Raw genomic sequence first — 22,185 nt, 5'->3', positions numbered from 1 at the left:
TCACTCACCATCTCCTGAGCAGTAACCGCAATGGCCTTGGAGTATTTCACCATTGTGGTCTGATAGTCAACGAAGCTTCCTTCTGGTTCGGGGGGCGTGCCTTCATCCAGCTGGAATGTGGGAAAAAATAGAACATCGCAAGGCTGCCCGAGCGAGGAAGTCAATTATCAACCATCTAGCAACAATAAAGGGGAGTGGGACTAATCTTCACCGAGTTGCCCCGGAAACCATGCCTTGGGTTACATGGTCAAAACAACAATGTGAACATAAATGAGGACTAGGTAATGTGGAAATTCATTTCAAGCCTTGAGGGAAAGGGGAGGAGAAAATGACACTGTATATATTTAAGAAGGAAAATGTATGTATCTTGATCTATATGGTTTATAGTGTGAAAAATAAAAAAATTTAAAAAAAGCCTCGTGGGAATGAAGGATGGTGAATTGGTGAAGATTTCGTGTGACGTTTTGCAGCTTGGGATATGATGTGGATACCCTTCTGCACTTTTACTTTTGTAAACTCAATGATGGGGAGGAAATGGAAAGTCTCTACAGCAATGCGGATCAAACTCCCAAACAACAACATAAGTAAAGGCAGAGGGTATGAAGGACCTCAGTAGACCAACCCCACTTGGGATACACGGCTGATGGACGAGCGAATACATAACCTGCTGATTCCACTGATATCAAGTCTGGGAGTCTGAGAGTGCTCCCGAGGTGTCAGAGATGGGACTGCGTGAGATCCATCGTCCACGTACCTACATGGCTGCCCAGGTCCCACTGCATTTTGACAGCATGGATCACTTTGAAATGACTGCCTGCAATTGCAGAGACCTGTTGACTTGTGTTAAATTGTATCACTCAAGCTAATGATTCCACTAAACTCCTTGGCAATCCCCCCCTCCCCAGCCCTTCTGTCCTGTCCCCCCCAGCCTCTTGCACCGACTACATTCCCATCAATACATTTTTCACCTCCTCTCCGCACTGTCCCCATCCTGTAACCTTGAGGTTATGGAAAATTCTGCCGTCTCCACCTAAGCTCACACCATACCTGCATCAATGAACATCCCAGAATTCCTTCACTCCTCACTCCTCTGCATTGCCGTTGTCCTGTGCCACCTCCCTGATTGTCCCTGAAGGTCTTCAACCCCAACCTCTGGTCAAACCTGTTCAAGCTGTGAGCTCACGGCACTTGTGACCTCCTGATTATGAACGAACCTTTGGCAATGTGTTGCCAACATCTTCTTCCACGGTTCAATGGCCAACTGTTAAATGACACTCTGGTGAAGCACAGATTGCATTAAACACTCACTCTGTTCATTGCGTCTGCGATGGCATCGACCATGCCCCCCACCATTCCAATGTCACTGGCTGCTTCGTTGAGAGTCACCATGATGTCATCTACTGCCTCCTTCATGAGCTGAGCGGCCTCTGTGATTGCATCGTGTGTATGTGAAGCCTAATGAATAAACAATAGACAATACAGTTAGCTCCTGGCTGCGTGACCGTGTCCGACCCAGACCCAGTGGGTGGAGAAGGCCTGCAGCACTCCCCTGAGGAGAAAGGTATACAAGCATTCCTAGCCATGTGCCAGGCAACTCCCAATCCATTGGAAACATAATTAATGCCAATATCACATACTTGCTGCTCACCCACTGGACATATGGGGAGCACACTGTTCCCATTCTCACTCCTCCAGGCATTGCGCCCATCACAAGTATCTGACACACAGCTGACAACAAGGTCAAGTAGTGGTGGTCCATTCCTACCGGTGCTCCTCAACAAAGCTCCTATCTGTCGATTTCCCCCACATTAACTCCACCAGTGGCATCACCTCCCATCTCCACCCCGTTCAGGAACAGATCTTGGGTTCAGGATATCTGCAAGCTCAACTTAACCTGTTGCCCACACTCACACCAAACCCTGAACTCAGAGATGGCCATTCAGACATAGTCTGGCCTTGGCTGGTGCACTGAGACAATGGGAAGATTGTCGGCATGGCTGGAGCAGAGCGCAGCTGGGTAAAGATACCCACAAGGTGCATGCACATTGAGGCAGATGGCTGGTTCTCAATTGGCTGCCATATTTCTCAGGTTACAACTATTCCTGCACTTCAGAGTGGAAGAGGTGAAGACAAGCCAACGTGGATTTGTGAATGCATGATTGAAGACAAGGCAATGTGGATTTGTGAATGGATGAATGAAGACAAGCCAACGTGGATTTGTGAGACGAATGAAGACAAGCCAACATGGATTTGTGAATGGATGAATGAAGACAAGCCAACGTGGATTTGTGAGACGAATGAAGACAAGCCAACATGGATTTGTGAATGGATGAAGACAAGCCAACATGGATTTGTGAATGGATGAATGAAGACAAGCCAATGTGGATTTGTGAGACGAATGAAGACAAGCCAACATGGATTTGTGAATGGATGAAGACAAGCCAACATGGATTTGTGAATGGATGAATGAAGCCAAGCCAACATGGATTTGTGAATGGCAAGTGATGATTGATCATTCCTGAGATTTTTTTTGAGGAGATAATGGACATGAAGAAGGTAGGGTCATCAGTGTGGTAGACATGAGTTCTAAAAAAGGTTTGGGATACAGTTGCACAAAACAGGCCTTTGAGTAAATATGACAGTCAACAACATAACAAACACGGGTTCATGGTGAACGGCTGTTTTTTTGGATCGAATGGATCTGACTGGTGGTCTTCCCAGGGACCAGTATTACAGCCATTCCTTTCATTGACATGGTCGGGGGTAGGGAGGAGCGGGAGGGGAGGCTTACAGGCCACAAATTTCAAAATTGTGGTCGACATGTCACTGTATAGTTTGAAGAGGACAGTGATTGATCATGGCAGGATATCGACTGACAGATGGACATGGATGAAGGCGAGGAAACACAAGGTGATAGATTCTGATCAGGAGAATGAGAAGAGGCAATGTACAATGGAGGACATTGCTCTCAGAGTAGGATTGGTGAACAAACCCATTCAAAGTTGCAGGAAAGTTTGAGAGAGAAACCCTTCCCGACATTTGCTTCCTAAACCTATGTATGTGTCCTTCTTCCTCTTGACTAACTGTTCCCCCTTTCTTGTCAACCATGGTCCCTTTACCCAATCATCTTTCCCCTGACTCTGTGGGACAAACCCATCCAGAATCCCATGCAAATGGCCCCTTAACATCCCTCAAAGTATTTGCTGTGCATTTACTTGAGAATATCTGTTCACAATTTACTCTTGCTAATTTCTGCTTGATCCCATCATAATTATGCCTTCCCCAATAAAACACTTTCCCATTTTGTCTGCTCCTCTCCTCATAACATAGTACTCGCCCTTCAGCCCATGAAGTTGTGCTGACCCAAATGTACCTAACAAACAAAATCTGAACCAGTGGTTCTCAACTTGTTTCTTTCCACTCACATCCCACTTTGAGTAATCCCTCTGCCATCGGTGCTCTGTGGCTAGTAAGGGATTGCTTAAGGTGGGATGTGGGTGGAAAGAAAAAGTTCAAAAACTACTGTTTTAATCGTCCCTCATTGACTCATTATGTGCACGGTTTCATAACTCCAAAGGAAATGGACCAATGACCATTTTTCTCAAGCAAAATATTTCAGTAACAGTTGGGTCGGGAGCAGTAATTCTCAACTTTCCCTTCCCACTCGCATACCACCTTAAGCAATCCCTTACCAATCACAGAGCACCAATGGCATAGGGATTACTTAAAAGTGTATGTGATAGAGGAAAAAAAAATTGAGAACCCCTGATCTAAACCCTCCCGACCTCATAACCCACTATTTTTTATAAATCCATGTGCTTATCTAAGAGACTCAAATGCCTCTATTGTTCCAGTCCCCACCACCACCCTGGCAATGTATTCCAGGCATCCACAACTCTGTGTAAAAGAACTTACCCCAGACGTCTCCCCTAAACATTCCACCGTTCACTTTATACACATGTCCTCTGGTGTTTGCTACTCTCACCCTGGGAAAAAGGTGTTGGCCTATCATAATCTTGCTCCAAAGAGGAAAGCCCTAACTCTGTTAACTTTGCCTCTTACCTATGCTTCTCAGAATCTTGTTAACCTTTAAGTCCCCTCTCATCCTTCTTTGCACATAAGGCACATTTTCCAATCCAGGCAACATCCTGGTAAATCTCCCCTGCACCCTCTCCACAGCTTCCACATCTTTCCTGTAATGAAGTGACCAGAACTGAACACAATACTCTGGGAGTGGTCTCACCAGAGATTTATAGAGCTGCAACATTATTTCAACTCAATCTTGAACTCAATCCCCCGATTAATGAGGCCTAGCATCCCAGAAGCCATCTTAACTACCCAATCAACCTGCATGGCAAACTGAAGGGTTCTCTAGATATGGACTCCAAAGCCCCTCTGCTCATCCACACCATTAACCATGTACTCTGCCCTCAAATGCAGCACCTCGTACTTATTGGGATTGAACTCGGCGATGAGAAAAATCAGGAAGTTCTGTTCACTGACACTTAAATGCTCCCCCACTGAGAGGTCTGTCACTTGACGAGGTTCACTGTCCGGTACTAGATCCTTGAGTCGGCTGTACGCATAAGGTGTCAGGATGCCTTCCTGGACAACCTAACAAATTCTGCGCCATCCAACCCTTTTCCATTCAGGAGGTGTGAGTCAATGTCATGGGGTCAGTCCATAAGATGTTTTGATTCTGGAATGCACGGGGCAAGTGTCGTGGAGGCAGGTGGCATTGAGACCGTCAGGAGGGAACTGGATTATATAATGGGCAAAAATTGCAAGACGAATGGCTCTGCTAGGGAAGACTTAATGGATCTCAAACTGGTAATAAGATGTGAAATCCAGAAAGGCAAATCTCAATTGTGTGAAACTGAATCCGTCAAACAGAGAGTTGGTGTATTATCATTGCCACGGGAGACAAGGTTCCATCCTGGTCACAGACTCCTGGCTGAATTGTGACCCGATCAAAGTACAAGTCCTCCAAGGTTTGTAAACACAAGTCTGCCAGTGAGTGTGTGGCACGCTGCGATGATTGGACGGTATTCAGCGGTATTGTGTAGCTATGTTCATGTGGATTTGAATTTCATTCACAGGCAGCTGGAAAGAAATTAAGTCAGGAAGGATCAAATTAGTGAGTTATTGTGTCTCTTTCACAGACTGGTTTATCCCTGGTGTAATTCATACGACTACTGACAATATTGCATTCCTGACCTAATCTCAGAATAATGCGAAGCAGCAAGCCCTTGGCGCAGTGAACAAAGTAAGTGTTGGCACTCAGTGTGGGGACTGCAAACTAGCACACAGTGTGGGGACTGCAAACTAGCACTCAGTGTGGGGACTGCAAACTAGCACTCAGTGTGGGGACTGCAAACTAGCACTCAGTGTGGGGACTGCAAACTAGCACACAGTGTGGGGACTGCAAACTAGCACACAGTGTGGGGACTGCAAACTAGCACACAGTGTGGGGACTGCAAACTAGCACACAGTGTGGGGACTGCAAACTAGCACACAGTGTGGGGACTGCAAACTAGCACTCAGTGTGGGGACTGCAAACTAGCACTCAGTGTGGGGACTGCAAACTAGCACTCAGTGTGGGGACTGCAAACTAGCACTCAGTGTGGGGACTGCAAACTAGCACACAGCGTGGGGACTGCAAACTAGCACACAGCGTGGGGACTGCAAACAAGCACTCAGCGTGGGGACTGCAAACTAGCACTCAGCGTGGGGACTGCAAACTAGCACTCAGCGTGGGGACTGCAAACTAGCACTCAGCGTGGGGACTGCAAACTAGCACTCAGCGTGGGGACTGCAAACTAGCACACAGCGTGGGGACTGCAAACTAGCACTCAGCGTGGGGACTGCAAACTAGCACTCAGCGTGGGGACTGCAAACTAGCACTCAGTGTGGGGACTGCAAACTAGCACTCAGCGTGGGGACTGCAAACTAGCACTCAGCGTGGGGACTGCAAACTAGCACACAGCGTGGGGACTGCAAACTAGTACACAGCGTGGGGACTGCAAACTAGCACTCAGCGTGGGGACTGCAAACTAGCACTCAGCGTGGGGACTGCAAACTAGCACTCAGCGTGGGGACTGCAAACTAGCACACAGCGTGGGGACTGCAAACTAGCACACAGCGTGGGGACTGCAAACTAGCACACAGCGTGGGGACTGCAAACTAGCACACAGCGTGGGGACTGCAAACTAGCACACAGCGTGGGGACTGCAAACTAGCACTCAGCGTGGGGACTACTGCAAACTAGCACTCAGCGTGGGGACGGCAAACTAGCACACAGCGTGGGGACTGCAAACTAGCACTCAGTGTGGGGACTGCAAACTTGCACACAGTGTGGGGACTGCAAACTAGCACACAGTGTGGGGACTGCAAACTAGCACACAGTGTGGGGACTGCAGACTAGCACTCAGACTGCTAGTTCATCAATATGCCCAAGACCTGCCCCATGAATCAGGGCGGCGCGCTCTAACAGGGAACAGCAGGCGACACGGTTGCTATAGCGGTCAGCACAACTTTGCTACAGTACCAGTGATCGGGGGCCAGGGTTTGAATCCCGCGCTCTCTGTAAGGAGTTTGTACGTTCTTCCCCACGTCCCTGGGGGCTTCGGTTTCTTCCCACTGTTCAAATTGTACCAGGGATTGTAGGTCAGTTGGGTGTATTGAGGCGGCACAGGCTCGTGAGCTGTAAGGGCCTGTTACTGTGCTCCATGCCTACATTTTAAATTTTTTTAAAAATTACAAACTTAAAATTTAAACTAGGAAGCCTGCAGATGCTGGTGTCCAGTACACAACAGTGCCGGAGAAACACAGCAGGTCGGGCAGCATCCAAGGGAAGCAAAAGGCAGTCAGTTTCGGACCTGAGCCCTTCTTCAGGAGTGCCGAAGAAACAGCCAGACATCAAGGACCTCGCAGTGGCCAACCACTTCAATTCCACACCCCATCGTTACACTGACATGTCTGTCTATGGCCCTATGTTCTGTCAACCCTCTCCCCCTTCTCTCTCTTTCTCCCATCCCTGTCTCCTTGCCTCAAACTCCCCTACCACCTTCCCATCCCTTATCAGAAGTGAAACCTCTCGACCCCATCTTTCTCCTCTAACCTGCCCCCTGCATCACCTATCACCTCTTACATGCTCTTCACCCATTCTTTATCCAGATGTCTCCCTGATATTCCACATTTGTGACAAAGGGGTCAGGTCTTCCTGTCGATGCTGAAACAACAGTGTTTACGTCCAGCAGACACCTTCACATCCCGGTGGAACCACAAAATCAATCACGCCCACCAGGCTGAAGGTACCCTCACCACCCCTAGCCCACCTGGCACCCTGCCTCAATGCAACGCAAACAATGCAACCTGGTACGTCCATACAGAGTGTGTTGACTCAGCATCCAGCCAAGGCATTCACCACACACCTGTGCATGTCCTCCAACACAGGAATACACCCTCTGCACACCAGGGCACTACAAGAACTCCTACTACACAGCCGGATGGCACACCCATAACACACCTAGTCACCCTGGTAAAATCACAACAGTCTGGTCACACACACCGCACATCTGGGTGCCCCTGATACCCTCAACCCACCTGGTCATACTCACAACACAGCTGGGCATCCCAGACGCACTCAAAACACACCAGGGGACCCCTGACACACTTATAACACACCTGGTCACCCCTGGCACACTCAACATCACCAATGTACTGAAAAATACAAAGCATCTTGTGCCAAACATGCAGAATACAAGCTTTCTATTGTCCCCCAGGTGGTAATTGCAACCTAGCGATAGCAGAAATTTTATTTTTAATTTTGACATAATCAATCTATTACTTTATTTTATATATATGTGTATAAATATATATATATATAAAATATAATAGGGAGGGTTTAGTACTTTTTTTAAAAGGATATATGGGTCGGCAAAACATCTAGTGCCAAAGGGCTTGTACTGTTCTATGTTCTATAATGTAAGTCTAAATTAAATCTTCGTCCGCGAAGCCAAGCCAAAGAAGAAATTAAAAATTAATTAAATTTAAAAAAAATTGATTCCCCCTCATCTCTGAGGCTGAGGTGAATGGAACCTTCAGGGTGGTGAATCCTCGGAAAGTGTCCAGCTCAGACGGTGAAGCTGGCTGGGTCCTTCGAACCCAGGGGAGCTAACTGGTGTGAGTTTTTGTGGAGATCTACTTCTTGCTACACTAGTCAGGTTCCCAAGAAGAGTAAGGAGACATCCTCGCTAACGATCGGCCAGCAGCACTGACATCTCCTGTGGTGAAGTGCTTCGAGAGGTTGGTTATGAACCAAATCAACTCCTGTCTCAGGAAGGACCTGGACACCCCACTTCAATTCGTCCATCGTCAACAGTGGACACTCCCTCAGGAAGGCAGTCAACATCATTAAGGATCCCCATCCCTCTGGTCACAACCTCTTCTCACTGCTATCTTTGGTCAGACAATACAGAAGCCAGACGTTCAGCACCTTCAGGTTCAAGAACAGCTTTAATCCCATGGCTATCAAGCTCTAACCCTGACCACAAACTACTTCGGGTCCACACAATGGAAATGCCACATTCTTGACTTGCACGACCTGTAACTGAATATTTATTTAAATATCATATCTTTTTCTGTCTTGGCACATAAACTTCATTTGCAGTTGGTGTATCTCAACCATTCTCAACTGGGGGCCATGAGCTCCCCACCCCTCCCCCTTGGGGACCACAGCACATTTAAGGACGACGACGGACTGAAACCATAAAACATGTTTTATGCATTGGTAGGACAGAAAAAAAACAACTACACTCGACTGCTTTGCAGGGAAAGGGCCCTAACCCCAAGAAAGGTAGAGACTGGCTGGAGTATCCTGTGTACCTGTGTGGCTGCAGCGTCAGAATTTCGGTGTATATGTACCAGCACCAATACACACAATGAATTCGTTATAATTATTCTCCGAAGTAAGCGTGTGCTAATCATTCCCTTTGGTTTGGTATCTGAGGATAACATTGGTTGTCAATTCTGGTTCTCTAGCCAGTGGCTTCCCAACATTTTAGTCCTCGCTGATCGCAACCTGCAGAATTTGCCTTGACAGCTGGCTTTAATCTGACCAGACAGCACAGTTTTTACCCACCTTGAGTCACTGGAAACCGCAGGCTACACAAGACCTGAGCTCAGTTAACAATACCACTGGAGAAATCAGTCAAAAACACCTTACACTTTCGACACCCATGTCATGAAACAACTCAGCACTGGTTCACAGAATCCGAAACCAATTGATGGGAAGTGAGCTGCAAGGTGTTGTCTGTGCGGTGCTCTCCCTGCAGGGTCCAACTGCCATCAGCTCCATACAGGTTTTAAATGGCTTGTTAAAGGAGCTGACAGTGGTTTATTTTAAAATCCCACAACCGTGGGGTCTGGGCCCAAGATAGCAGCGCCTGTCACCAATGGCGGCCATGACGGGTTGCAGACACTGGGGAAGCAAGGCACCAGGAAATGGGGAGACCAGCCCCTGTTTGAGAAGGAGAGGCGATGACCCAAGGGACGGAGACCATGGTGACAGACCAGCGAGGGGCCTCGCTGCTGAAGAACACACAGGTGGTGGCGTTGCTGGTGATCCAAGGTGAGGAACCTGAGCAGGCTACGGGAGACGGCGGTCAAACGACTCGCACCAGGCTGCAGATTGCTGGAGACCGGTTCAAGGCTAGTTGAAAGGGTACCAGGAATTGGAACCGGGATGCGAGAAGGTGCCGAGGGCACTGAAGGCTTGCTGTTCGTGTCAGAGCTCCAGATTTGGAGCTCAGTTTGCCGATGGCCTGAAATGGCCTGAGTGCCATGGACACTCTGACTCTAGGGCAGGGGTGTCAAACTCAAATTCACGGAGGGCCAAAATTAAAAACTTGGACTAAGTCGAGGGCCGAACTAAATATTTATTGAAAATTTTCAACAACATCTGCATGTTTTCTCTTCTTTCAACATATGTAATGTTAAACTTTAGGATATAACTTTAGGAGGATAATGTTACAGGTCAGGAGTAGGTAGCTCAAGTTCACCCTTTGCTTGACCTGAGGGAAACATATTTGGTCCCTGTGGAGATGTAGTCAGCATTCACAGGCTGTGTCCATTTTGGCCTGCATCAGGAGGATTTCCTGCTCACTCCTCAGGCTCTAGGCCTCTATTCACCCTCGACCCACCATCCCTCTACCTGACCAGTCCTTTACCCAACCTCTACTCACCCCTCACTCCACTCGCTCTGTCTCTACCCACCCCATCCTATATACGCCCCTCTACTGCCTCTCTCCTCAACCTGTTCCTCCCTCTACCCGTCTCTCACCCTCTAATCACCCCTCCCCTACTCGCCCTGCCCCTCCCCTTTTACCTCTTCCCTATCCACCCCTTCTTCTACTCATCCTTCCCTCTAACTGCCCCTCGCACCACCATAACTTCCCCTGCCCATTACTCCTCACCTACACCGTCTGCCCACCCCTGCTTACCCACCCACTCAGGCCCAGCGCGCTGCCGATCAGCCTTTGCGGACAGCCACCATCTCTCTCTTCACGTGCAGGGCCGAACCAGCCGTCCCTGGGGTCCGCGCGGGTGCAAGCCCTGAAGGTCGTGGCGACCGGGAGAAGTGCGCTCGCGCTGTGGAAGGGCCGTCCGGTGCCAGTCGCGCGGGGCTCGCGCTGCCCGGGGGCCGTGCGCAGCCTGCCATGCCCGTCGCGCCGACAGGAAATCACAGGCGCTCGCCCATCCGCCGCACCGCTCGACAGGTGGGAGAAGTGACTGGTTGTGCGGGGAGCCTTCCAACTGGCTTGCCGGCTGATGACATCGACAGACTTCTCGTGTTACAATTTCTCGTGTTACAATGGGGAAGGATGTGCAATGAAGGGGGAGGATGGTGGGGGTGACATTACCAAAAAACAGCATCGGCTCCCGCTGCAGGGCGGGCCACCTCTAATACATTTTTGAAATGATCTTGCGGGCCAAATATAATTATATCGCGGGCCAAACTCTCTTTTGCTTCTCTTTCTCTGACTGTAAGGGGCACTCCCTGCCTTTTCTGTTTTATTACATGAGTAGAAAAGAATCTTGTACCTTGGGATTGCCACCCCCTTCCTTGGCCGCATACAGCATTTGCAACGCAGACTCTGCCAATGTCTTCGTCTGGTCTAGCACCGTCATCTGCTGCTGGTGGTCGAGGAGCTTGGACGCCACACCTGCCGAGGCCAGGGTCAAGGGCTCGAAGTAACTCGCCAGCTGAGTGACCTGTGGGCGATGCAAGGTGGGGAGACAACAGAACGTGTTGACAGGGTGGCAAGGCTCACTGGAACCTGAACGGGAACCGGGCAGGGTGAGGGTGATCCCTACCTTGTGACCCAGCTGAGCCGCCTCTCCCCGAGCAGCTGTGGTTATTGGGTCAATCAGGTGTCCGATTTCTTGCACCGTCGAGCTCATCTGCTCCTGCAGAGCCTGTGGACAGAGCAGAGGGAAGGTCAGGAAACACAGGCCACACCTGCCGGGGAGCAAAGGCAGAGCAGGAACAGTCGACAACGTCCCTGGGGTGGGGAGGTAGAAATCAGGCAACGAGCTGATCTTTCATCTCCCATCCTCAGCTGAAAGCCCTGGGATTCAAAGTTCAAGGTCATATTTATTGTCAAGAGTACGTTCAAGGTCATATTTATTGTCAAGAGTACGTGCACGACATCATGTACAACCCTGAGATCCTTTATCCTGCGGGCGAGGTCGAACTTATTGGGAGAGCAAATAATTGTACTCAACGTACACATGTAAACAAATGAAGAAATGTGCAAAAGAGGAAAAAATATCAATGTTAAACGAGCCCCTGATTGAGTTTGTTGTTGAGGAGTCTGATGGTGGGGGTGGGGCAGCTGTTCCTGAACCTGGTGGAACATAAATAGCCTGAACACGCCTGGGATTGCCTGATCTCAGAAGCTAAGCAGGCGCAGGCCTGGTCTGTACTGGGAAGGGAGACCCACCTGGCAACACCATGTGCCGTAGGTTTCTGTGAGGGGCTCTGGACAACATGGCAACTCTCTGTCTGCCTTACAGAAGAAAAAGGTTGGAGAATTTCATGTATGTTACATTCCAAATGCAATATTACATGACAATAATGCAACCTTTACCTAGACCCCAGTAAGAACACAACGTGTGCTGGGTGGTGTAGATCCTTGATGATTGCTGCTGCCCTCTGATGGCAGTGTTCACCAGTTTGGCTGATAGTTGGTTTCACACCCCCATCACTCTCTGTGTAAATTACTCCCCTCCCCTTTCACTCTTAACTCATGTCCTCTGGTTTGTATTTTACACAACCTCAGTTGGAAAAGCATTTACTCTATCTAAACCCATCATAATTTTAAACATCTCAATCATCTCCCCTTATTGTTCTATCTCCAGGGAATAAAGATCTAACTTGTTTTATCTTTCCCTGCAACTCAAGGCAACATCCAAGTAAATCTCTACACTCTCACTATGTTAAGAATTGCGAGGAGACATGAGACGAACTTGGGCTGTTTTCTCTGGAGCCAAGAGGCTGAGGGGAGACCTGATAGAAATTGTATAACATTATGAGCGGTGTTGATACCGTTGAGATTCAGAATATTTTTCCCAGTGTAAGAATGTCAAATACTGAAAGATAAGCATTTAAAATGGAGATGGGTGGGAGGTTGTTTTTACATAGGTGATATTCCTTGGAGTGTAGAAGAATGGGGGGAGATTTGATAGAGGTTTACAAAATTATGAGAGTAAATACGAGTAGGCTCTTTCCACTTAGATTGGGGAGATAAATACGAGAGGACATTGCTAAGAGTGAAAGGGGAAAGGTTTAGGGGGAGTATTAGGGGGGACTTCTTCACTCAGAGAGTGGTGGGAGTGCGGAACGAGCTGCCATCAGATGTGGTGAATGCGGGCTCACTCTTGAGTTTTAAGAATAAATTGGATAGATACACGGATGGGAGAGGTCTGGAGGGTTATGGAATGGGTGCAGGTCAGTGGGACTAACAGAATAATGTTTTCGGCACAGACTAGAAGGGCCTGTTTTCTGTGCTGTAGTGTTTTATGGTTCTATGGACAGGTGCCTGGAATGGGCTGCCAAGGGTCATGATGAAAGCAGTTATGAATGTCGCAATCAAGAGGCTTCCAGACAGACACATGAACGTACGGGGAATAGAGGGTTGGGGATCAGGCCCAAGCGCCAGGTTTTACTTGACTTTGGCCATCCGGTTTGGCACAGACTTGTAGGCTGAAGGGCCTGTTGCTGTGCTACACCGATTTACGTTCTATCCGTGGACTCGCTATCTCGAGAGAGAGAGAGAGAGAACCCTACAACCCACACCAAGCCAGCCAACTCTCTTCCCTTGACTTCCATTAAAGCCAACCACGTTGATCAGTTTTAAAGATACCTGCTTTGATAACTCTAAATGTTGGAAACGTTTCTGTGAAGTGCCGTGGAAAGTACAGTGAAACCCCTGGTATCGAGCACCTTTGGGGATTGGTAGATGTCAGATGAGTTAATTTTCTGGTTGCTTGATATTACGTCCCTGCAGCTGACGTGGACATTACCCCTCCATAAATCTTCGTCCGCGAAGCCAAGCCAAAGAAAAGAGAAGATATTGAGTGTTGCATGGATTTGCAAACTAACTGCTAAGGGACACCAATTTTAAACTTTTGTATTTTTTATCCATTTATTTTCTGCAATTTTGTTTTGCCACTTCCTTGAGGTTGCTTGAATTCTAAATAACATGTGAAAGCCCCTTAAACTACATTTCCCAGAAGCCTTTCATCGTGAGAAGCAAGTCACCTCAGGCATTTTAAAGTGCATGCGCGTTGTGCAACTTGGAAATATCAGCCTGACTGCATTGAAGATCAGAGTTAGACTCCGGCCTCTCCACACTGCCTCTCGTCACGGGGGAGGGGGCTCCGAATACACCCTGAAGAGGAAAGCTTAATGAATGAGCATCAAAGTGAATAAAGATCAGGCAGTTTTTTTTTTAACTTTTACCTCCAATGAAATATCATCTCTCGTTGGCAGGTTCTGACTAACTGCTGCCAGGGATGCTTGCTCGATCTCCCGGATACACTTGTTAATGTTGTCAATCGCACAGTCACATTCTCGCTGGCCTGGAGCCTTGTCCCTTCAAAATGAGGTAGACATGTATGTTCACAATCCTCCAGTCTCTAACCAGCATCTATGCACAAGGCAATCCTACTGTCCATCAAAATGACAAGTCAAATATCACTCATTTATTACTGTCCAAATGGTTTTTAGAGAGTTGTCAAAAACTATTTATGAATTATCGCAGGAATACCAAGCTTATGTTGGCTTGAAATGTCCCATATGGGAACCTGGAGAATAGAGAGTTCAGCTGGACCATGGAAATACACAGGTCCCAACGTTCCAGATCCCTGGCACAGGCAAACGACGAGAAGTTGGAGGGACTCAGCGGGTCAGGCCCCTTTCTCAAAACCAAAGTATTAAAGTATATCACGGGAAAGAAGCTCTCCAGCTACTTTAGAGATTTGCTCTCTCCCTGTCCCTCCAGCAGCTCGTTGTTTGCTCAAGAGACCAGCATCTGCAGTTAGACCATTACACCTAGGAGCAGAAATTCGGCCATCTAGCCAGCCTTGCCATTTAATCATGAGCTGATCTAATTTCCCTTGAAATAAGGCAGGAGGAAGCAGTGGAAGAGGTCAATGTCATGACTGCAAACTCAGCAGAACCTGACCGTGACCTGCTCCACTTCATCAGCTACATGGGCCTTGGGTCCTCCAAACGGGGAGGTGGGCAATGCTCTAAAGATCTTGCTCTTCAGTGATATGCCTCAGCAACAGGAAAGAGGAAGCAAACCCAGGCCTGGTGGGTGGGAAGGAGCAGCAGGGTCCTTCTCACCGTGATCCTCCACAGAAACCCTGACGCACGCAACCTCACTCCACCAGCAGCCCAACTGCTGCTCTCCCCCGTTCAGACGGTTCTCTACATTCTTCTCAACTCCCCTCACTGCTGCATTCCAAGCCCCTGGCAAGGATTCCCAATCTCCAGTGCCATTCAAACCTCATAAGAATCTCCAGCTCCCTGGGATCTCCAGATCCCTACCTGCTGATACATTCTTGCTATGTCCCCATCACAACAGAAATATCAAGGCAATGCCTGGGGTACAAGGCAGAAATATGGGTGTCAAAGGTTATGGGGATGAAAGCAGGAGAATGGAGTTGAGAGGAAATAAACATCAGCCATGATCTGAATAGATACAAGAGCAGGGATGTGACGTTGAGGCTTTATAAGGCTCCTTATTTTAGAAGTGATGTGCTGGCACTGGAGAGGGTTCAAAGAAGATTGACAAGAATAATTCCTGTGTTACGAGCCCAGAGGACCCCAAAACCCAGCAGCAATAGATATTCGCCAAGACAAATAGTTACTTAAACAAAAGTTGCTATTAATTATCTTTAAACATGAAAACAGGATCAAACTCTAACATCACTATTAACTTACTTAACCTAACTTAACCCCCTTCTAATCCTAAGTGCACGTGTATGTAATGTATGTGTAAGTTTAGAAAAGTTATTTAATTCACAGTCCTATCTCACTTCTCCACTCCTCCAAGTTCACTGGTTGCAGGCAATTCTTATACTGTGCACAGCATTTAACATTTATGAATCTTCACCAGGCTTTGGTGTTTGAAAGGTAAATGGTTACCGCTCAGGAAGGTTCTTGTCAAGTTTTCAGAGAGAGATTTGTTGCTCGTTGGACACCCACAACTGATCCCTTTTTAATCAGCCACGTCAGTGTCTTGCTGACAAAACTTGCCCCATCAGGTTCTTCAGATAATAACCTCCTTCTTTCAGGTCACCACAGAGTTCCTTTTTGTTTCTCTTATTTCAAGTGAAACATTGGACAGCCAGTCCTCTCCTCTTGTATGGACCACAAGGGTCTTTTTTATGGACCACAAGGGCTTTTTCCAGGGTGAACTAAGAACTCACAACCCGGCTGCAAAATGGGGTTTTTCCATAAGTTTGCCAGCTTGTCCTGTTCCAGTCCCAGCTGCTTCTGCTAACTGTAGAACTGAACTCTCTCTCTCTCTCTGAGAAAAGCCTGTTTGACTCTCTCTGCTTGCAAAACCACATGACCCCCTTAGAACAGCAAACTGCCCTCAGACAGCCTTCGGCTCCGAACCAATCCTCTGAGTTCTTTCATCTGTTGCTTTTCAAAACAACCATCCATTAGTGAAGTTCCTTGGGCACTCTTCAAATTTTTTGTAAAGGCTCTCAGTGCGGAAAGTCTGGCTTGAGCAGAGCTCCAGTATTTTAAATAAGATCTGTTTTGAAGTGTTTATATGTGACCTACACTAAAAAAACCCACCACAATTTATCTCCCCAAAGCTCATCTATATACAATACAAACACAACATATTCTGTCACATCTGGAAGAAGAAATTAACATTTGAGGAACGTTTGTCAGTTCTTGGACTGCACTCCTTGGAGTTCAGAAGAATGAAGGGGTTCTCATGGAAGCATTTTGAATGTTGAAATGCCTGGTCAGAGTAGAGGTGGCAAAATTATTTCCCATGCTAGGGGAGTCAAGGACGAGAGGGCACAACTTCAGAATTGAAGGGTGCCCATTAAAAGAGGAATTTCTCCAGCCAGAGAGTGGTGAACCTCAGGAATTTGCTGCTAGGGGCAGCTGTGGAGGCCAAACTGTCAGATTTAATTAAGACAGAGATTGAATCAGATAGTCAGATAATAGTCTAACTATTCAGACTATTATCTGAATAGTCAGGTATCGAAGGTTATGGGGTGAAGGCAGGAGAGAGAGGTTGAGTGGGAGAATGGATCAGCTCAATGGCGGTGTGGACTCGATGGGCCAAATGACCTGCTTCTCCTAGATCTCATGACAGAATGGTGGAGCACACTGGTTGGGCTGAATGGCCAGATTCTGCTCCTACATTTCATGGTCTTAAGTTACTTGATGGCCAGGCATAATGAACAGCAGAGCAAACTTCATCACCAGTAAAACATGAAGGTCTGTAGACGTTGCGATGGAAGCAAAAATACCACGCGGAGAAACTCAGGAGGTCAAACAGGATGAATACACAACCAACGTGTCGGGTCTGAGCCCTTCGTTAAGGGAGGAGCAAAATGTGGGTAGGCGCCCAAACAAAGTGGTGGAGGGAGGAGCACAGACCCACTGGCAGGAGGTAATCAGTGGATGAGGAAAGGAGGGCACAGCAGCAAACGGGGGGTGGGAGTGGCTCTGTGAATGGAGAGGAAAAGGGTCGGAGAGCTGGAGGAAAGGAGAAGAAAGGGAGAACGGGGAGTGAGCTAGCAGAAACCGGAGAAGTCGGTGTTAATACTGTCTGGTTGGGGAGTGTCCAGACAGAATATTAGGTGTTTCTCCTTTCATTCACACATGGTCTTGATTTGACAGTACACGAGGCCATATTGGCATGGGAGTGGGGCACAGAATTGAAATGGTTGGTTACTGGGAGATCCCTGACACTGATGCAGACAGAGCGAAGGTGCTCAGCAAAGCGATCTCCCAGTCTGTGTTTAGACTTCATCACCAACTCATCACAAACCTGGGCACCTTCTGGACAAGTTAGGAAGGTCCTTAATGGCAATCTTATTTACAAAGTGTGAATGTAAAGCCTGAGCCCGTCCTTACCTGATCGATGTGATAAGGCTCTTAATAGAGTCTGACACGGTGCGAGAATGGCCAGCCAGGATGGACCAGGTGGGAGGGTCCTTGGGGTTGATTGCTAGCGAGCGAGCGCTCTTGATTAGAGACGAGGAGCTGCCCAGCATGGATCTGGCAGCTGAGAGGATCGGCTCCTGGGCATGGGCACCCTGCGGAAGGAAGTCCAAACCTGTGTGAGTACATTGAGGGGACCAAGGGAGGCAGCTCGGCCACGATGAAACTGCAACGCAGGTACTGTCCTCATCTCTGGACACTGCTACAGCTCTTCCTGCATCACCTCACAGCTCTCCATGACCATCAATTGTGATTTCATGACCATCAACTAGATTCTCCATGACCATTACTGAGTTCTTCATGACCCTCAACCATGACCATCAACCGAGACCTCCATGACCATCAACCGAATTCTCCATGACCATCAACTACATTCTCCATAACTGTTACTGAGTTCTTCATGACCATCAACCGAGTCCTCCATGACCATCAACCGAATTCTCCATGACCATCAACTACATTCTCCATGACCATTACTGAGTTCTTCATGACCATCAACCATAACCATCAACCGAGTTCTCCATGACCATCAACCGAGTCCTCCATGACCATCAACCGAATTCTCCATGACCATCAACTACATTCTCCATGACCATTACTGAGTTCTTCATGACCATCAACCATAACCATCAACCGAGTCCTCCATGACCATCAACTGTGACTCCATGACCATCAACTACACTCTCCATGACCATTACTGAGTTCTTCATGACCATCAACCATAACCACCAACCGAGTCCTCCATGACCATCAACCAAGTCCTCCTTGACCATCAACCAAGCCCTCCATGACCATCAACCGAGTCCTCCATGACCATCAACTGAGTTCTCCATGACCATCAACTGTGACTCCATGACCATCAACTACACTCTCCATGACCATTACTGAGTTCTTCATGACCATCAACCATAACCATCAACCGAGTCCTCCATGACCATCAACCAAGTCCTCCATGACCATCAACCGAGTCCTCCATGACCATCAACTGAGTTCTCCATGACCATCAACTGTGACTCCATGACCATCAACTACACTCTCCATGACTATCAACTGTGACTCCATGACTATCAACTACATTCTCCATGACCATTACTGAGTTCTTCATGACCCTCAACCATGACCATCAACCGAGTGCTCCATGACCATCAATTGTGGCTCCATGACCATTAACTACATTCTCCATGACCATTACTGAGTTCTTCATGACCATCAACCATAACCATCAACCGAGACCTCCATGACCATCAACTACATTCTCCATAACTGTTACTGAGTTCTTCATGACCATCAACCGAGTCCTCCATGACCATCAACCGAGTTCTCCATGACCATCAACTACATTCTCCATGACCATTACTGAGTTCTTCATGACCATCAACCATAACCATCAACCGAGTCCTCCATGACCATCAACTGTGACTCCATGACCATCAACTACACTCTCCATGACCATTACTGAGTTCTTCATTACCATCAACCAAGTCCTCCATGACCATCAACCAAGTCCTCCATGACCATCAACCAAGTCCTCCATGACCATCAACTGAGTTCTCCATGACCATCAACTGTGACTCCATGACCATCAACTACACTCTCCATGACTATCAACTGCGACTCCATGACTATCAACTACATTCTCCATGACCATTACTGAGTTCCCATGACCATCAACTAGATTCTCCATGACCATTACTGAGTTCTTCATGACCATCAACCATGACTATCAACTGTGACTCCATGACCATCAACTACACTCTCCATGACCATTACTGAGTTCCCCATGACTATCAACGAGTTCTCCATGACCATCAACCAGGACTCTTACATAGGAACATGCATGTCAGAAACATGGAGGGAGGGAAGGTTAGATTGATGTGGAGTTTATCTACAAGCATCAGCACATCATGGGCCAAAGGGCCTGTATGGTGCTGTACTGTTATATATCCAAGCAGAGTCACGCAGCAAGCACTCGGTACCACTGAGGTACCAGTTAGGGTGGGCACTGTGAAGAGACCATGGTCACTGAGGTTTGAGGGTGTTGTATACAACAGGAGGAATGCACCAGTCACTTGATCCTGCATTGGGGAAGGCTGATCAGATCTGGCCACAGTTGGCCAGAAGAGGCTACTTGCAAGTACGACCCATGGGAGGTCCCTCAAATATCAAGCCGTGAGAATTGGGCTCTGAGGGGGCGGGGGGGTGGGGGGCAGTTAGTGCAAATCACCATATCAAGGAATACACCCTGTGATCCCTGTGATCATGTGGGTTTCTCCTGGTGTTTCAGTTTCCTTCCACCCTCCATAAGGTATGGGGCTACCAGGCCATATCGCTGTAATGGGGTGGCGTAGACTTACAGGCCAGAACGGCCTGTTACTACACTGAACCTCAACATCTTGAACAAATGTAATCCCACAAGGGTGAAAGGTAAGATCAACAAGCTCAGGGAGCACGTTCAAAGGCTGGATGACACAAAAGCTTCTGGCTCTGAACCATAACCGCCTTCTCCTTCCGTTGGATGCTGTGTGGCCTGCTGAGTTTCTCCAGCATCTGAGAACTGGTGCCTTCCGGGTTTACCGGAACAGAGTAAATTCAAGAGAAGAAATGTTTCTAGTGTGCGCCATAAAATGAGAAAGGTTACGAGGGGAAAGCAGCATTGCCTAAAATAATTCCAGACAACAAGAAGCCTCAACTCTCTTGTTTCTTCAAGAGGGACTGATCTTTTTTTTGACAATAATCATGAATTATTTAGAGATGATCAATCATCACCTTTCTACAACTGCCAGTCTGTAAAAGCTCTGAGTTGTACGAGATATACAAATGCATTAAGAATTTATACAAATCGACACGTGGATGACTGGAATGGGCTAAGAGCTGTTGTCATGTTCTTCCACACATATTATCGACACAGAGCGACAGGGATAAATATCTGGGGTGAACAGCGGTCTCTGTTCTAAATCTGATCAGATGGATTCTGGTTTTCTGCCAGATAGAGTAACAAAGTCCTGAAACCACTGTCCTTTCAGGGTGACATGGTGAGTGCAGTGTAGTGAAAGCCACTGGGATTCAAATCCGACGCTGTCTGAAAGGAGTTTGTACGTCTGTGGGGGTTTCCTCCAGATGCTCCGGTTTCCTCCCACTCTTCAAAGTGTACAGGGGTTCTAGGCCAATTGGGTGTAATTGGGCAGCATGGGCCTAGTGGGCTGAAAGGGACTGTTTCCATGGTTTATGCCCAAAATTTAAACATCAATATGTCTTGGTTTTGATCTCTCTTCCTGGGTATTGGACTTGGCTCCCAGAACAAAGACTGGATGCATTCTTCCCTAACTGCGTCCAAGTTCATAATTTTTCTCCACAGCGTGGTGTAAATCCTTTGGACTCCCGCCATTTTTAACCTTTCATAATATATACTCCAGACTGTGCCCATGGGTAAACGACAGTAAAAACCAGCTGACGGCTGGGTATAAAATCAATCCTGGAAAACTGGGACACAAGAGTATAGGTACTTCTTGGTTGTTCCTTAAAACAGGGACAAGAAGTTCAAAGGGTTAAAAGTTTAAAATAGCCATCCTAGTCAACACACACATGATGGGTCAAAGGGCCTGCTCTGGTATACGTGGTCCATTGCTGTGCAACTGATCCATTCAATATTATACACTGTAAGGTAAAACATCATGAGATGGGAATGTGCAGGGCTGTAACAAGATGTGAATTCATCCTTGTACTTACAAGATAAGAGAGACATTGATGGATTGAGAGGCAGGAAGCTAGCAGGGAAAGGATAGCAACAGTTTTAGTCATTGGACAAGTAATGATATGATGATGTTCTAAGCACATATCCAAGGGTATAAAAAATCACCATTTTGCTGATAACGGCAGAATGCATTCTCCGACTAACATGGTTAGTCGCAAGTGTTACAATCCGGTAATAAAGAACAAAGAACCCTGATTTCGACTCAGCCTGGTGTTTGTCTCACTCATTCATGAACAAAGCAGACCTAACAACACACAGGCTCCCCATCTCCTGGCAAGTACCAGCTCTTTGTCGGGCTGGTCCCAAGCCTGGGAGAAACCCCACACCTGCAGATATTGGGGAGTTTGGGGGGGGGGGGAACAAAAGAGTAGGGAGGAAAGTGGAGTAAAACCAAAAGCCTGCAGATGCAGTGATTGAAGTAAAAATGCAAAGCTGGAGAAACTCAGCAGGTCAAACAGTGTCCTTTATGTAGCAAAGATATCTCCTGCAATTGCCGTCAACTACTACACGATCCCATCACCAGACACATCTTCCCCTCTCCACCTCCTCCCTCCCTCGTCAACTCATCCTTTTCCACTAATCGCCTTCCCCTGTTCCCGCAGGAGATGCCCCACATTCCCCCCACCCCTCCTCCCTCACCATCATTCGGGGCCCCAAACAGTCC

General features: G+C 47.6%; 1 protein-coding gene across 3 annotated transcripts in view; it reads right to left on the bottom strand.

Annotated features, from left to right (window-relative positions):
• LOC138745673 (talin-2) overlaps positions 1–22,185 on the bottom strand; it is a 337,585-nt gene that overhangs the window by 51,797 nt on the left and 263,603 nt on the right. For all 3 annotated transcript variants that reach the window (XM_069902933.1, XM_069902934.1, XM_069902935.1), the window contains 6 exons: positions 17,684–17,865; positions 14,027–14,159; positions 11,377–11,478; positions 11,104–11,274; positions 1,309–1,455; positions 9–110 (listed from right to left, as the gene is read on the bottom strand). In XM_069902933.1, the coding sequence (XP_069759034.1) occupies positions 9–110; positions 1,309–1,455; positions 11,104–11,274; positions 11,377–11,478; positions 14,027–14,159; positions 17,684–17,865 (837 nt within the window). The remainder of the gene's footprint in view (positions 1–8; positions 111–1,308; positions 1,456–11,103; positions 11,275–11,376; positions 11,479–14,026; positions 14,160–17,683; positions 17,866–22,185) is intronic.

This window comes from Narcine bancroftii, chromosome 11, assembly GCF_036971445.1.
Source record: "Narcine bancroftii isolate sNarBan1 chromosome 11, sNarBan1.hap1, whole genome shotgun sequence".
Taxonomy (NCBI): Eukaryota; Metazoa; Chordata; class Chondrichthyes; order Torpediniformes; family Narcinidae; genus Narcine; species Narcine bancroftii.
Note: the sequence above shows the minus strand (reverse complement) of the source record. Positions and strands in the feature narration are given on the sequence as shown.